General features: G+C 45.5%; 2 protein-coding genes across 3 annotated transcripts in view; one reads left to right on the top strand and one right to left on the bottom strand.

The window, feature by feature from the left end:
- Window positions 1-17,338, top strand: part of MUCL1 (mucin like 1) — a 265,658-nt gene that overhangs the window by 51,061 nt on the left and 197,259 nt on the right. The gene's annotated exons all lie outside the window — the stretch shown is intronic.
- DCD (dermcidin) lies at window positions 4,035-10,541 on the bottom strand. Its single transcript, XM_017976592.4, has 6 exons — window positions 10,386-10,541; window positions 7,897-8,257; window positions 6,727-6,765; window positions 5,225-5,326; window positions 4,809-4,877; window positions 4,035-4,185 (listed from the first exon to the last, which is right to left on the bottom strand). The coding sequence occupies exons 1-6, from the start codon at window positions 10,539-10,541 to the stop codon at window positions 4,127-4,129; spliced, it is 786 nt and encodes a 261-aa protein (XP_017832081.4). The 3' UTR covers window positions 4,035-4,126.

Genomic DNA, 17,338 nt, shown 5'->3' with positions numbered 1-17,338 from the left:
GGTGGGGAAGCAGAGACTCCAAAGGGAGGAAGTGACAGACTGTTTTGGGTAGACAGCTCCTTCATTGAAGACACGGGCATACGTCGATCTCGGAGGACCACTCTGGCTGCTGTGCTTGACATGGCTGGTCTTCTCTGCCAAGCCCTGTGGCCTGCACAAGCTCTGCCACACTCCTCTTTTGCCCCGATCTTCCATCTTGGCCATCGGGGCGGTGTAAAGACAAAGCAACAGAGTGAAATTTAAAAAAATGTGAATTCTGATTCTTTAACATACATACAGCATGTGGCATGTGCCAAGCACTATTCTCAGAGCTTTATACATTTTAATCTCATTTAATCCGCCTAACAAGCCAACGAGATGAAGTGCTAGGAATACTCTTACTAGATAAGCAGACTAAGGCAAAGGCCGTTGAAGACGCTGGCCCACGATGACACAGCTAGTGAGTGGCAGAGTTGGATTTCCACATGGGCTTCTTAGCTTCAGAGTCTCTGCTGGCAACCACACTCCTAGCTGGAATATTAAATTCCACTTTAAAATAAATATGAAGCCTCTGTAACATTAAGTTTCTCTAGTTTTAACTAATCAGCACCTGTATTCATTAGGGTTCTCCAGGGAAACAGTACCAATTGGATATGTGTGTATTTGTATCTATGTGTATTTATATATTTAGTATAAATACTAATATATAAATATTAGTATATAAATATAAAACATATAGTATGAATATTTATAGACACACAGGCACACACACACATCATATATAGAGAGATATTGAGACACAGAGAGAGAAAGAGACAGAGAGAGAGAGAGAGAGAGAAGGGTGATTTATTTTAAAAAATTAGTTCATGTGATTATGGAGGCAGGTAAGTCCCAAGTCTGTAGTTACGGTCTGAAGGAGGTCAGGCTGAAGACCCAGGACATAGCAAATGTTATGGTTCAAGTCCAAAGGCCACCTGCTGGCAGAAGGTTTTCTTGCTCAGGGAAAGCCAATCTTTTGTTCTATTCAGGCCTCAGCAGATTGGATGAGGCCCACCCGCAGTTATGAAGGGCAATCTGCCTTACTCAAGGTCTACCAATTTAAACGTTAATCTCTTCCAAGAACACCCTCACAAAAACATCAGAATAATGTTTGACCACATATCTGGGCATTGTGGTTCAGCCAAGTTGACATATAAAATTAACCAGGACAGTACCCTTCAGCATTTTGATTTTGGAAGGTTTGATGGACACCAAATGGGCCCAGAGAAAAAGAAGATACGTTATGTGCAGCTTTAGAAAGCTTTTTCCAGATCTTAAGGTGATGGATTTCTTTTCTGTCGTGGTTTCACAGGTGAAGGGGTAAGCTCCAGGAAGCTGTGGAACAGTCCGCAAAGCAGACATGAGCAGGCCCTCTTCCTGCCTGTGTTCTAAGCAAAAAGGATTCTCATGACTCATAGGGGGTCTAGCTATCTCATCTGGCAATATCTAGAAAGGGACTTGGGGTCAAAGGCCAGGGCTAGGGGTTGCAAATTTCAATGCCTACAGGAGTCAAGCAGGTACCATTAATGAGCGAGGCAGTCCAGGTACAAGGCAAACAGCAGCACAGGTGCGATGATAAGTAGTAATTGCCCTTCCCTTTCAGGTGGAGGAAATCAGGAGGAAGTGGTAGAGCTGGAGCAAATTGGAGTGTGCCTGCCCTTTGTAAAGTGGCCAGCTGCTCCCACCTTGAGCTGATGGCTGCCAGACATTCTAATTCTTCAAGGAAAATTGGAAATCTGGATTTTCTTGTGAAACCTGATTTTCTTATTATTTCTAAACATTTTGTGTGATATTTTTATTATTTTAAAATTAATTAATTTAAAAGTTGACAAATGAAAATTGTATATATTTATCATGTACAATGTGATGTTTTGAAATATGTGTGCATTGTAGAACGGCTAAATCAAGCTAATTAACATATTTATTACCTGCTTGTTTTGAAATAACTTCAAACTTAGAGGATTTGTAAAAGTAGTACAAAGAATTTTTACATCCTCTTTCTAGATCTACTGGGGACTTGAGCTCCCAAATGTCAGCATTTAATCTCGCTTGCTTTATCATGCTCTGCCTCTGTTTCTGTTTCTGTTTCTCTCTCTACTTTTTCCTTAACATCTTGAGAATTAGATTTGAAATTTTAATTTACATAACAGAAGACCCCTTTAGAAATGGCTGTCCTTTTTTTTTTTTTTGAAATAGAGTCTCGCTCTGTTACCCAGCCTGGAGTGCAATGGAGCAATCTCCGCTCACTGCAACCTCCGCCTCCCAGGATCAAGCAATTCTCCTGCCTCAGCCTGCTGAGTAGCTGGGATTACAGGCACATGGCACCACGCCTGGCTAATTTTTGTTTTTGGTATTTTTAGTAGAGACGGGGTTTCACCATGTTGGCTAGGCTGATCTCAAACTCCTGAGCTCAGGCAATCCACCTGCCTCGGCCTCCCACAGTGCTGGGATTACAGGCGTGAGCCACCGTGCCCAGCCTCTTGATCATCGTTATGACAAATCCTGATGCTTGTGGGTTTATTTTTAGAAACAATCATTTCTTGAATAGGCAGGACTTGGTGGAGTTTGTTTTTTCTCAATGCTCCCAAATACAGATAGTCCCTGACTTACAATTTTTTGACTTTGTGTCGGTGAGAAAACATCACACATTCAGTAGAATCCATACTTCTAGTACCGATAAAAGCATTCTATTTTCTACTGTCATTACGGTGTTCAATAAATTACACGAGCTATTCAACACTATTTTAAAATAGGGTTTGTGTTAGATGATTGTGCCCAATTTTAGGTGAATGTAAGTGTTTTGAGCACATGTAAGATAGGCAAGACTAGGCTATGATGTTCAGTAGGTTAGGTACATTAAATGTACTTTTAACGTACATTTTCAACTTATGATGGGCTTATCAGGATGTAACCCCAACCTAAATTGAGGGGCATCTTGTATGTGTTGTTGAATCTCCCTTTCCCATTTATTCATGACATGTTGAGAGGATTCCATGTGTTCTAGTTCCTTGTGGTTGTTGAGAGTCCATCCAGATGGCAGGGCTATTGACATCCTTGCATTCTTAAATGACTTTGTGGAGAAGACAGACTATTGCCTCTTGCCCCAAATCTGGAGCAAACCATCTTGACTTGTTCATGAGCTGGTGTTTGTGCAATTATATCTTGGATTGCTGTCTATAGTAGGTTAGCCTTCCCTAGTTAATATACTCTTGATGCCTGGGGACATGGCTTTCTCAAGAGCTGTCCTACTGTGCTCCAGTCTGGGCAGTTTCAGGTCAGTCTAGAGGGTACATTCATCTGGGGGTGGGAGGTTGGTGGGGAGATGCCTGTCTCCTTTTGGACTGGAACCTTCAATCTTGGAGTGATTTCCAAAGCCCTTCACTTGAAGGGTAGAAGAAGCATCTCCCTCCCTTCTTCCATGGAGCTGTTCAGGAAAAATCTCTTTGCCATGAACACTGCATTCTCCACAGAGCCAGTGACCCTGATGATTCCATTTTTTCTCCTTCTCTACAGGGCAGAGAATGATAATTCTGTGGCTGATTGGGATTAGGCTGACTTTTCTAGCTCCAAGGAAGTCCCAGGGTGGTGGGCAGGCTCTAGATGTCAGTTCTTCATGGACTGTGGGGTACTTGAGGGTCTGTGATTCTAGTTGTGGGTCCTAGAGCCAATTCCAGGGCAATGGGAAAAGTCCCCCTCAACACTAATGCAGGGTAAAATGCCGTTGGGCAGGCAGAGTGAGGGATAAGGAGGCAACCAGTTTGGGACTTGAGGCTTAGCCCTTGCAAATATGGGTGAGAGGCTGGGTATGAATCAAAGAACTTGCTGCAGTTTTGCTCTCTGGGAAGGTTGGGTCTGGAAGCTGTGGTTCAGGAGGAAGGGCCAGGGTGCCAACTGAAGCCTCATGGGGTGCTCCTCCAACCTCTTGGGCTCCTGGCCAGGTTTCTTACCCCACCTCTTCTGAAGGAAACACACACATACTCCAAGTATTACAGATGCTTTCAATTTAATAGCTGTTTTGACTTTTTTTTTTTTTTTTTTTTTTTTTTTTTAGGTTTTAGGCTGAAGACTTAAAATCTGCTGCTCCTGGGCATCATTTCTCAGCTTCTCCTTACAGCTGTAGTGCTGAGTCAAGGACGTCTTTAGCATCATGGATAGTTTCTAGGACAGCTATAGAAAAAAATGGGGGAAAGAGGTAGGAAGAAAAAAGGAAGGGAAAGAGAGCAAGGGAGTTGGGGAAGGAGAGGGAGGAGGAAAGGAAGGGAGAAAGGGGAAAGGGGAGGGGAAAAGGGGGAAGGGAAGGGGAAAGTGGGAAGGGGAGGGGAAAGGGGGAAGGGGAGGGGGAAAGGGGGAAGGGGAGGGGAAGGGAGAGAGGGTTAGGGGTTGGGGGAAGGAAGAGAATATGAGTAAGGATTCCAGGGTCCCAGGCACCAGCTCCACCCCTTCCATTCCTCCTCAAGTCTGTCTTTTGCTTTCCAAACTCACTGAGGCCTGGAAGGGCTTACACAGAAGTCAGAGGGATGGAGGTCAGATTCACTGGAGCCCCAAGGACCCATGCTCTTTCCCACCTTAGGAGGGGCAGGGGGTATGAGCAATAAAATGAAGCAAGTTAGATTGCAGGGAGAATCATATCAGACAAGAATGGCCATTTAAATCTGGATGAGAAATTGGAGACATTTGAAAGCACAGTGAGGGGTCTTCAGTGTCAATGGTGGGGGCTGTGGCAGTTTCAGGTCTCATGCAAGGGGTGGAGGCTGAGGCTGGTCCTGAGGGAGCAGTGGGGACATACTTACCTTTACCTGTATTTTCTAGATTGTCAACTGCTTCTTTTCCTAGATTTTCAAGTCCATCTAGACCTTTTTCTAGGGTGGATTCAGAAAAGAAGAGGTCATAAAAGCAGAAAAACTGCTTCCTTTGTAGGAGAACTACCTTCCCAGGCACCATGGGCACCCCTAGGGCGAAGTGACTTTGCTGAGGGAACCAACTTCTCTGTCATGGGAAGGTTGGTAGTCCAGTATAAGCTGCAAAACCTATGGCCCAGAAACTCTGTGTGTAGAAGCAGGTGTGCACCCCCAACCCCTCCCTAGGAGTATAGTTGTAGCTGTATCTCTGTGCTTGGTTTGTGCCTGTGAGTGTAGACTGTCCCCCAGATAAATCCTGCTGTTGCATGCATCGGAATTGTATACCAGGCATTGGCAAAGAGGCTTACCCAGAAGGCTGGATCTCTGCTTCCTTGGCTTTGGTGCCTGTCTGGCTAACCTTGGGTCTTCACCTGCATTTTCCTCTTGAGCTGCTGATGCCTCACGGGAAGCTGCAAGGGTGAGGGGTGAGAGGAATGATAGCTCCCTCCGCTCTTCCCGGGGGAGCAGGTGGTGCTTACTGCCTCAAGGTCTGGCTTGAGGGTAGCTCTGTGTTTCCCAGTTCCTCTAGAGCTTGACTTTCATGATGTGCTAGGTTTTTAGCATCCCTCAAGATTTTTTCCTGCTGTCTCCAAGACTTTTCCTGTTCTTTCAGGGCCTTTTTCTAGAGTGGATTATGGTTTAGGGAAAGTAAAGTCACATTGGCAGAAAGATCACCTTAAAGAGACTCCCCCTTGTTTCCATCCCTTGTACCAGCCCCTTAGTGTGCAGAGGTTTTGCAGAGGGCACTAGCTTCTCTCTTCTGGGCAGGCTAGGGATGAGGACAGAAATTTGACAGTCTCTGAAGGGGGCTTCTGCAGCTATAAACAATCCATTTGTTTATGTGCAGAATCAAAACTTCTCTTATTGCATTGGTGTGAGACACACCAGGGGCATCTGAGAAGAGATCAAGGTGCCTGGTGTTCCCTCTGGGTTGTGTGTGAGAAGGCAGGGGGAGTGCAGGTGTGTGCTGCGGTTGGGGCTCACAGTGCGGTGAAGGTGTAAGAAAATACAGTTTATCTTTCTGCTGTTAATTAAGTATCCTGAGTGTGTACATGGCTGGGGAAGTAGAAATGAATGAGAATTAGATCTCTCTCTCAAGGGTTTATGGAGACAGAACTGCTACATATGGGAAGCCCAGAAGAGGGAGGGATGAAAGGAGAGATGGGAAGAGAAAGAGGCACCACACCCACAGGGCAGGGAAGGCTTCAGAGAGCAGCTGGGGCTTGAAGCTTGATAAAATACGGACAGGTAGGGGTTGAAAGGCGCCTGGGGAGGAGGAATGTTCGGTAGTAGAAAGTTACTCATTTTGCTGGATGAAACAAATGTGTAACATTTGATGTGGGGAATACAAGCAGTGGAGTCCAGGGAAATTATATTTGAAAAGTATCCTGGATCTAGGTCATGAATACCCTGACTGTCAGACTAGGAGGTGAGAGTTTTGTGATGGGAAATGGGGAACCACGTGAAAGGTTTTTGAATTGAAATTGTTGGTGAGGGTGGGGCATGATGAAAACTTCTGAACCTGTCTAGTGTTAAGTTCCTCCTCTTGCTCAAGACAAGTTTTCCTTTCTTTCCCTTTTTTCTTACTCAACTTCTACTTCCATACAGGGCTACCCTTTCCCCCAGGCTCTGTCCTTCTCCCATGAGTGAGTCTCTCAGGAAGTCTCCCTTTTCAGCGTCTCCAGAAAGTCTGCCTCCCAACTCTCTTTCCGCTGGACCCCTCTTCTGCTTCTATGACTTCCTCCACTCATAACCCGCATCATTAACCCTCCCACCCAGGACTGGGGCAGGAGGAAGAGGAAGGACTCACGGTTCCCCGATCCTGAAGCAGAGGCAGCCTCTGCATCATCTGCAAAGGAGGAAACAGTGACCATGTCAACTAGGGTGCACCTGCATGAGCCATATCCAGCCAGGGCTGCCTAGAGTCCCCAGGCCTCTCATCTCAGGAGTGTGGCAGTGGACAGACAGGAGAGAAAGCTCTGCTACACAAGAGGTTCGCCAGAAATGCTTTTTGATATCTCAACCAAATCCCTCTCTGTTATCCTCCCCAGACCTAGGCTACTCATAACATCCCTATGGAATGGGAATCATTCTCTGACTCTCTTCTATACCTTAGATATCCAAGTTGCATAATGAAAATTGAAGGGGCATGACAACTAGGGCATGACCACAGCACCTGCCCTAGTGATAGGGCAAGAGTTGTTCTGACTGTCACCTGATATGGGGACCTCAGTTCTCTATTTCTTTATTCTTCCAACAGCATGAATGAAGCACACATTATCACCAGACAAGTTAGCCAGAGTATGAAGTCAGTTCCCAGTTCGCCCTTCAGACAGGGGAGGGAGGCCAGTGGTGTTAGAGGCTGGAGATATAGCTATGAGGAAGACAGTGTTTGCTCAGGGAAGCTGACAGTCAATGGGGGATTTGGAGGAATTAACATAATTACATAAACAATTATTTAATTACGTTTGTGTTAGTGCTAGGAAGGAAAAATACAGGAGGTAGTAAAATGAAAAACAGGGACCGAAATGATTCTGGGGCTTCAGTAATGCTTCTGTGAGGAAATACATGGAGACAGAGAACCGGAAGGGCAGACTTGGAAATTGAACAGGAGGGAGGTTGACGTGGGTGGGTGAAAGAATGGGCAGGGGAAAAGACAAGAGGATGTGCAGAAGTCTTGGTGGTAGGAAATGGCATGGTTCATTGAAGGAAAAAAGAGTTCCAGAGTGGTTGGAGCAGAGGGGGCCAAGCACAGACTGAGAGGAGAGGCCGTGCTGAGTGTGCTGGGGCCAGGGGGCTCCTGGCTTCCTCTGGCCAGTGGGCACAGGGCCCCTGTGTTGAGAACCCAGTGGGAGGCAGGAGTGGCTACAGAGACAGGCATGGGAGAACTGCCTCTGCTGATGAGGAGAAGGGGAAATGAAGGCAGGGGCCAGTCTTCCAGGGACTATACGGTTGGGTGTAGGGGAAGAGCCATACTCACAGGCACAGACCAGGGCTCCTGCCAGAGCTGTCAGGAAGAGGAGAGTCATGAACCTCATGCTTCTGTATACTGGAGTGGGTATGCCACCAAATCCTTGGAGATCCTGGGATCTAAGGTGTCCAGACTGCCTCTCTGGGCCTCTTTTAAGCATGACAGGGACCAATGGGAACCAGTTTTCCAGTGGTGTGTTCTCCTCCTCTTCTTCTCCCACCTCAGAGCCACCTGTTAAGTCAACAATGGCTGGCTGGGGCCGGCTGGTACCCGCCTTCCCTGCAGGTAGGTCCTGGACAGCAGCTCCAGAGCTGGCACTGTCCTGACTGGCATCCTTTGCCTTCCTCTCCTCTCCCCATCTCGCTTGTCCCTGGGCTCCCCAATCTGATCACATCTAGGGTTCTGGGGAGACTGTGAGAAGTTTCTGGAGAGGGCTCTGGCAGGGAGCTGTGCCCAGAAAGCTCTCCTTCCACCTGGAAACAGGAGGGGGGTCCAAGACATCAGGAGAGAATGGGGGTGTCTGAGGTTTCCCTTGAGTGGGCTAAGCCCATCCCAGGAGGCTGCCCTCATAGCATTTGGGTACCCCTCCTGACTAAGGTCCAGAGAGGTTGCTGTCCTCTCTAGGATTCTCCATATGGTAAGCAGAGCTCTCCAGCCTCAGTAGGCCCTGACTAAGGTATCTTCAGTCCCAGCTAATGATCCTCTACCCCAGAAAATTCTGGTAAGTTAGCCAGAGTATGAAGTCAGTTCCCAGTTTGCCCTTCAGATAGGAGAGGGAGGCCAGTGGTGTGGACAATCCCGATAAGTGGAATATCCAAAGGCTCTTCTCTCCGCCTCAGGAACCCTTCCTGCAGACTTGCGTTTGCTTTGAATTGGCAGAAACAGTCCTAGAGATATGGGTTTTGTAATTTGATTTTGCTGTTTACTAGCTGTGTTGCCTTCAGAGAGGCAATTCACCTGTCCCACTTCAATTGTTTTACTTTCTTCTTTTATTTTATGGTAATACGTAAGGTGTAGCATGCTGTTTTGATATACACGTAGACAGTGAAATGGTGACTATAGTCAAACAAATGAACATCTCCATCATTTCACCTAATTAGCCATGTGTGTGTGTGTGTAAGAGCATGTAAAATCTACTCTTCCAGCAAAAGTCCCAAATTCAGTACAGTATTATTGAGTCCAGCTCTCATGTTACACTTCAGCTGTTTTGCATTTGATGGTGAGAAATGATCATTCTTTTTTTTTTTTCTTTTGAGATGGAGTTTCGCTCTTGTTGCCTAGGCTGTTGTGCAATGGCTGGGATTACAGGCATGGGCTACTGTGCCCGGCTAATTTCGTATTTTTAGTAGAGACAAGGTTTCTCCGTGTTGGTCAGGCTGATCTCAAACTCTCAACCTCAGGTGATCTGCCCACATTGGCCTCCCAAAGTGCTGGGATTACAGGTGTGAGCCACTACACCTGGCCTGAGACATGATCATTCTTATCCTACAGGTTTTGTGTAAGGAATACATGTGTCAAAACTGGTCAGTTCCCTCCATCTATTCTGTCCCCAAGCTGGGGAGCTGAGGATAACTTGGAATCTTGGTTTCTGCTCCTGATTAAGCCGGTTACTTCCCTGAGATGTCTTCTCTCCACAGAGTGGAGCCTGCCCTTGCTCCATTCCTGGAAACTGTGTGAAAATGGACTGAGATTTGTTTCCTGAGGTGCTCTTTCTGTGCCAGGCACTGTGCTGGGCCCAGACAGATAAAGATGAGTAGACTGTGGTCTTCCTTGGGAGGGTACACAGTGGACAAGGATCTCAGACAGATGAAGGGACAATCAGTGGTAGCAGGGGACTCCGCCCTGGAAGAGAAAGTACGCTCCTCCTAGCCTATGGGACTGAAGCAAAGTTCTGCTCCACCAGTTAGAGGCTGAGTGATTTTAGGCATGTCACATAATCTCTCTGATTCTCGTCTCTGCAGTGTGACCAGGATACTTATAAAATTCGAGCAGGAAAAGCACAGATCCACTTTCTGGGTCAATTTTCTGGGGCTCTTCCCTGTGCTCTGGATGTCTTCCTCCACCTCCACAGGATCTCAGTCCATCTGAGCTCCCACCGTCTCTCCTGTTGTGTGGTTCGTTGTGAGCCTCTCTTGGCTTTATTCCTTCAACATCTAGACATCTTAAAAATAAGCAAAATGTTCCCTTTCTACTATCCCCGTCTAGCTTCTTTCCAATCCTGCAACCAAGCTTTTTGAAAACAACTCCATTTTGTTTTGGCCTCAACATCCGTGTTTTGCTTTGTGTTCTTATCACCCTGCAGTGTTTTCACCACCATCCCTGGAACTGAGACGCAACCTTTCCAAGGTACTCAAATACAGTCGCCACTTTTCAGCCTTTATCTTATCTGATCTCTGTTGGCTCTGACACTGTTAGAACCACTCGTCTTTTGAGGTGCTGGGGTTTTCTTTCTCTCTCTCTCCTTTTTTTGACCACCCTTCACTCCCACTTTCACTCACCTTACCTGCCCCTTCCATATTCTCTGGTGTTCTATTCTTAGCCCTTTTCTTCTCTCCTCTTACACACTGTCCTGTGTGACTCATTCTTGGAGTCACACTTCTGACTCCCACATTTTCATTCCAGCCCAGACCCCTCTCCTGAACACTGTTATCCATGAATAGATGGGCAGTAACAAGATGAACCCTAGGGGTTGAAACTGGCCTCACCTACCTTCCCCACATCTTCCCCATCACCTGCTGCTCCTCCTGCACCATTTTCTGTTCTTATTAACAGTATTGACATTCACCCAGTTATCTAAACAGAAATCTGAGGGTAATTTCACATTTTTTCTTCTCCTGGCCCCCTATGTACAAGGACACTGGGGTTTATCAAGTGCTGTCTCTTCATCAACCCCATGGCTCTAGCTCAGAAGCCTCTGCCTGGGGGCCTTGCCATTTTTTATGTCCACTGAAGAAACAGCTTCACAACTGATTTTCCCTCTGACAGTCTCAAGTTCCATCTCCCAGCTGTCTAAGTGATTTCTAGTAGACAAACTATGTGCAGAGCACACACCGTCTTTCATGAGCTGGCGTCTGTCTGCCCCTTCAGTTTCAACCCTTCTCACACCCTCATTGAGACTGCCTCAGTCACATTAAATTTCTTTCAGTTTCTTACATAGATTTAGGTTTTTCCTGCCTCTGCCTTTTCACGTATTTTCTTCTGTATATTGTCTTTAATGCCCTCTACGATTAGATGACAGAGCTTCTTCCTACTCATTCTTCAAGATTCAGATCAGAAATACCTTCCTCCTGGAAGATTTAATTTTTTTTTTTTTTTTGAGATGGAATCTCACTCTGTCACCAGGCTGGAGTGCAAGCTGGAGTGCAATGGCACCATCTCTGCTCACTGCAACCTCTGCCTCCCGGGTCTGAGCGATTCTCCTATCTCAGCCTCCTGAGTAGTTGGGACTGCAGGCATGTGCCACCATGCCCAGCTAATTTTTGTAATTTTAGTAGAGACGAGGCTTTACCATACTGGCCAGCATAGTCTCGAGCTTTTGACCTTGTGGTCCACCCAACTCGCCTCCCAAAGTGCTGAGGTTACAGGTGTAAGCGACTGTGCCCAGCTCCTGGAAGATTTTCTTGGCATTCTTCTTGTACTCCTTCCCCTCCCCACCATAGTGAGAGCAGAGTTCTGGGCTAGGCACTTCCACCATCCCCTTGTTCTTCTCTTTATCTGTGCATCACTCAGGTGGTACTGGGATTGTCTGTTCAGTGCTTGGTTTTCTACACTAGGCTTGAGCTGTGCAGTGAAGGACCATGTTTAATTTGTTTGTGTACCCCAGCCCCAGTGAAGATGCCAGACACACAGTTAGCATGCAGTAACTTGGTGAAGTGCAGCTAGAAACCTACAAGTGAGCAGGGCTAGAAACCTTCAGAATTTGGGCAAGAGATGAGAACTGGTGGATAAAGCTTAGATTAAACTAATAACATTAATCTGTTGGAAACAGATATACCAAGCTGCTTTAAAATATTTAATATTTGTTTATAGTTCTTTCTTTGAGGTAAACTTATATACAATGAAATATACATATTAACTGTATTTTTTGGTCTTGACAAATGCTTCTACTGATGTAACCCAGACTCCAATCAAGATATCAGGCTTGACCAGCAACCCAGAAACTTTCCTCCTGCCTTTTCTCAGGTGATACCTGCTCCGGCTCCTAGAGGCAAACTGAACTGCTTTTAAATACACTCTCTTTTTTCTTTTACTTTAAAGAGATAGGCTCTTGCTCTGTCACCCAGGCTGGAGTACAGAAATGTCATCATGACTCACTGCATCCTCAAACTTCTGGGCTCAAGCAATTTGCTCACTGCAGCCTCTCAATTTAATGTACTCCTTGCTGGAATATCTGTGGGGTTTATTCAACCCTAGCTTGACAGCCTTCTTTCTCTGTCTTGTAATGTGGGCTTATGACTGTAGAAACCTGACAATTCTGGCCATAGAAGCATCCTTGGGTCACGAAAGAGAGCTTGCATGCTTTCAAAGGTGTGGAGAGTCTCTTTGGTGTTCCATGGTGAAAAGGGTCAGCACTGGGCCTTAAATTTTCATGCAGTTCATGTGTGATTCCCCAGGAAGGGCCCAGAAGACAGGTTAAGATATGGGGAATACTTGGCTCTGGACAGAATCAGTTTCTGTTTAACTGATGCCTTCCAGCAGCGTCCTCAGAAGAAAAGGTCAGGTAGGTTCAGAGGTCTAGTGTGGGAGTAATGTGGTTAAGAACTGGGAGTCAGGAGGTGAGTTAAGTCTAATATCAAAGGTGGGCAGTAACCGTGCAGGGCAAGGAGAATTCAGAGAAAGGTTGGCAGGGGCTTCATTCCTTTTGCAGGAACTGGGTACTGGCATCTGAGGGATAAGTATGAGTTGGTATCCACCCTCATGGAGTTCATAATCTAGGCTTGGTAATAAAGTTATGCTAAACAATTTGATATTAATATGGCCTGTAAAGGAGAACCTCGAAGGGAAAAATGAAGGTCTGAAGTAGTTCAGGGATGTTGAGAGGAGAAGAGGGGAAACTCAGAGGAAGCACTCAGAGGCATCATGGTCAGGAGAGTGAGGGAGAGGAAGTGCTCCATTCCTGAAGATCTGAAACCAAGTGAGTAATAGGGTCGGCGATTTGGAGGGCTGAGTATGGAGAACACACACGTTGTGTGTGTGCGTGTGTGTGCACGTGTGTGCGTGTGTGTGCATGCACACATTTGAGTGGGAGATCTGTGTAGGCAGAGGGTGATGCTCCCTTCTCAGTCAGAAGGTCATCTTGGACAGATCATTACACAGCCACAGGAACAGTTCTTGCTATTTGCACAAGTCTTTTCCAGGAGGAGATTAGCCCTCAGGGTTCTGGAGTCAGCACTGCCAAGGAGCAACCTCTCTGCATTCCTCCTTGCCTCCCTTCCCTAGCTGGGCCTCAGGAATGAAAGGAGCAGGGACTTCCAGGAGTTGTGGGGAGGGAGCAGAGGCCTGTAAGGTAAATACCTTTCCCCCCCTAACACTTAAAAAAGATGTTTTTCATGAATTTAAAACAAGTGTGTAATATTCATTACCAAGCTTAGCCTGTTACTCATTATGGAGAGGGAGGCCTGGGATGGGAATGGGGCGGGGATGCCCAGAAGACTGCAACTCCTTTCCCCCGATGTGGTTAAAGGAAAACACCCCAGTTCTCTGGGTTCCTTGAGGGAGCACTTGTCCGTGGACACCTGGTTGAAGACCCTGGTGCTTGCTGGGGTGCTAATCTGCCCCTTCTTCTGTTCTGCACCTTCTTTCCTTATTCTTCATTCTTCTCTATCTGGGGATGGAGTGCTATTGTAGACAGTAGGGTAGGGAATGTGGGATACAGAGGGAGGAGGTGATCCTGCCTTTACGAGGATGGGAGGTTGATTCCTGCATCTGGGACATGGACATGAGGGCCTTTACCCGGCCATCTCACACTGATCCTAACTGACTCCACTGCTCCTTCTGTTACGCACCCATTGGCACTACAGTAATGCGTTGTTTCTCTCAGCTGGTAGACACTAACCGGTCATCTTTGTCAAGTGCATTAGTTATGACCGAAAGGTAAACTGCCTGAATTTTATAGGCGATTGCCAGGAAAACATCCCAGAATCAATGTCTCTGGCTTTGAATAATCTCCAGGTGACACATCAGACACCTCTAAAAATAAAATTAATATTTGGAAATGGTCATTAAGGACTGAGATTGAGGAATAAGGTGGAGAGATGTTTGAGTTAAAAACTTGACTTGGTTGTTTCATCATAAGGTTCCCTTCCTTGTCTGGCTCCTAAACATGTTCTGAAAATCAGTTCAAAAGGGGAGATAATTTTGGAGTAATGAAAGCCCATTTGGGGTGAGTATGGCTTCCCAAAGTGACTAGTTTGAAGAATGTGGTTCTCATTTAGATATAGAAGTTCTGGTTTATTTGTGAAAAATCAGTTCTCCTCTTCTTATTTTCAACTTTTTTTTTGGGGGGGGAGGGAAGGAGGAAGGGAGGAAGGCAGGAAGGGAGGGAAGGAGGAAGGGAGGGAGGAAGGAAGGGATGAAGGAAGGAAGGGAAGAAGGGGGGAGGGAGGGAGGGAAGGGAAGGGAAGGGAAGGAAGGAATTTAAGCAATGAGAGAGACATTGCCGATCTGGATCCAGAGGTTTACAAGTTGATTTCTTTTTTTGAGAGAAGGAAAGAAAAAAAAATGAGTAAAGGAGAGAAAGAAAGAGGAAGGGAGAGAGCGAGGGTGAATGGAGATATTGCTTTATTCTGAAAAAAAAAATGGGTATTAATAATGGCCAATCAATGTTTCTTTTAAACCTATGAGTAGGTGTGATGTGGTATTGACAAGAATGTATATTTTGTGTATTTGAAGTGGAGAGCTCTATAAATATTTATTAAGTTTACTTGTTCCGGATCTGAATTTGAGTCCTTGATATCCTTATTAATTTTCTGTCTCATTGAATCTAAGTCTCTATGTATCTGGGTGTTAGGATCGTTAGCTCTTGTTGTTGCATTGATCCTTTTACCACTATATCTTTGTTGCTTTAAAATCTATTATCTGCTACGAGAATTTCAACTCCTGCTTTTTATTTATTTATATATTTATTTTTGCTCTCCATTTGGTTGGTAAATCTTTCTCCATTCCTTTGTTTTGAGTCTTTGTGTATCCTTGCATGTGAAACAGGTCTGGATGTAACATGCCGTTGGGTTTTGGCTGTGTCTTTTGATTGGGGGATTTAGTCGATTTAAGTTTAGGGTTACTGCCATTTGATGTTAACTGGCTGTTTGACCCATTCGTTGATGAAAATTCTTCTTTATGTTGGTGCTCTTTACTTTTTGGTATATTTTTAGAAAGGCTAATACTGGTTGTTTCTTTCTGTGTGTAATGCCTCTTTCGGAAGCTCTTGTAAAGCAGGCCTGGTGGTAATAAAATCTCTGAGTACTTTCTTGTTCATAAAAGATTTTATTTTTCCTTCAGTAGTGAAGCTTAGTTTGGCTGGATATGAAATTCTGGGCTGAAGGTTCTGTTCTTTGAGGATGTTGAATATTGGCCCCCACTCTCTTCTGGCTTGTAGAGTTTCTGCTGAGAGATCTGCTGTAAGTCTGATAGGCTTGCCTTTGTGGGTAACCTGACCTTTCTCTCTGGCTGCCCTTAGTATTTTCTCCTTCGTTTCAACCCTGGTGAATCTAACGATTATGTGCCTTGGGGTTGCTCTTCTTGAGGAATATCTTTGTGGTGTTCTCTGTATTACCTGGGGTTGAATATTGACCTGCTTTGCTTGTTCAGGAAAATTTTCCTGAATAACATCCTGGAGGGTATTTTCCAGCTTGGATTCATTCTCTCCCTTGCATTCAGGTACACCTATCAAATGTAAATTTGGTCTTTTCACATAGTCCCACATTTCTTGGAGACTTTGCTCATTCCTTTTTATCCTTTTATCTCTTATCTTGTCTTCTTGTTTTATTTCATTAAGTTGGACTTTGACCTCTGTTATCCTTTCTTCTGCTTGAACAATTCGAGTGTTTAAACCTGTGCATACTTCTCGGAGTTCCTGTATTGTATTCTTCAGTTCCATTAATTCACTTATATTCCTCTCTAAGTTGTCTATTCTCATTAGGATTTCGTCAAACCTTTTTTCAAAGTTCCTAGTTTCTTTATGTTGGGCTACAACGTGTTCTTTTAACTCACCGAAGTTTCTTATTATCCATTCCTTGAAGAGTGATTCTGTCATCAGGATGCACTCGTTCTCCATCAAGCCTTGTTCCATTGTTGATGTGGAACTGTGATCATCTTTAGAGGGAGAGGTGTTCTGATTTTGAGTATTCTCAGCCTTTTTACGCTGGTTTCTTGCCATCATTGTAAATTTATCCTCCTGTCGTCTTTGAAATTACCAACTTTCAGATTAGATCTCTTGAGTGGACGTCCAGGTTGTTAGTTCCCAGGGCCAGAACGGCGGCGTTAAGACTGATGGTGCTTTTCTGCCCAGGATTCTCCTGTCTGGCTTCCTTCTTGTGTCCGTAATGGGCGACTCTCTATTTTCAACTTTGAACTTGGCCTTAGCAAGGTCTTTGGTACACTAAAGACATTCTAAATTTCTTTATCCCAAGGGTATGGAGAATTGAGGAGTCATCAGACCTTAGGAAGCTACTGGGGATTAATCTGGGGAGACTTCCAGACCAAGAAGACTGTGGAGAGAGATGGAAGTGAGAGCCTTCAATGCTGGGGGCTGGTTAGCATAAGGATAACAGTGCTATCCTTGGATGTAGAATTAGGCATATGAACTGAGTGGAATTGACTTTGGAAACCTTTAAACAGGAGGAAAAGAAAGTCATCTTGGTCACCTGCCATTCCTGCCTCTGGACAACTGGAGTCAATTCTAAAGTACTTACAGGGCCTGAGCGGGGTCTGGTACTCTCCAACTTTGTGATGCACTCTCCTAATCCCTAGAGGTGAAGGGAGGGGGGTCAGGCCCCGCTGCATGGAGAGCCAATTGCTTCATGGAGATTACTTAGACAAATAGGACTTTTATGTTGTTAATTCATGTGTGAGCCCGGGGCACTGTGGGAATGGAGCTGAGGAAAAGGGTTGCCAGTGAGGTTTGCAGGAGGCAACTGGCTTTGTTCTTTGCTGAGGTTCTAGGAACTCCAGGAGGTTGCTTTCCTCAAATGCCCCTAACTGCCCATAAGCCCCGGCTGCCTTTGGCCCTCTGGCTCTCTTCCGGGTAGAATTCTGACCTCTCCCCTGCTTCCTGTTCTGAGCTAATGACCAGGAAAGAAGCTGCGGGGTAGGTGGAAACATACAAACTCTTCAGATACTTAGAGACTCTTCAAGGGGGAGGACTGAGAGAGAAGTCATTCCATCCATCTCTGTCAGACTGGCAGAGAGAAGGGAAGCAACTAGTCTAGATTGAGGGTATAAAGGAGACTGTGAG

The sequence above is a fragment of the Callithrix jacchus genome, chromosome 9 (assembly GCF_049354715.1).
Source record: "Callithrix jacchus isolate 240 chromosome 9, calJac240_pri, whole genome shotgun sequence".
NCBI classification, from domain to species: Eukaryota; Metazoa; Chordata; class Mammalia; order Primates; family Cebidae; genus Callithrix; species Callithrix jacchus.
Note: the sequence above shows the minus strand (reverse complement) of the source record. Positions and strands in the feature narration are given on the sequence as shown.

Excerpts from the sequence above, each read along its gene's own strand:
- DCD (XM_017976592.4), bottom strand. The coding sequence starts at position 10,541 with ATGGATAACAGTGTTCAGGAGAGGGGTCTGGGCTGGAATGAAAATGTG. Across the intron at positions 6,766-7,896 it reads AGGAGCCCTGGTCTGTGCCT|ATGATGCAGAGGCTGCCTCT; the intron begins GTGAGTATGGCT and ends CCTCCTTTGCAG. Across the intron at positions 4,878-5,224 it reads GCAGAGATCCAGCCTTCTGG|AAAAAGGTCTAGATGGACTT; the intron begins GTAAGCCTCTTT and ends AATCCACCCTAG.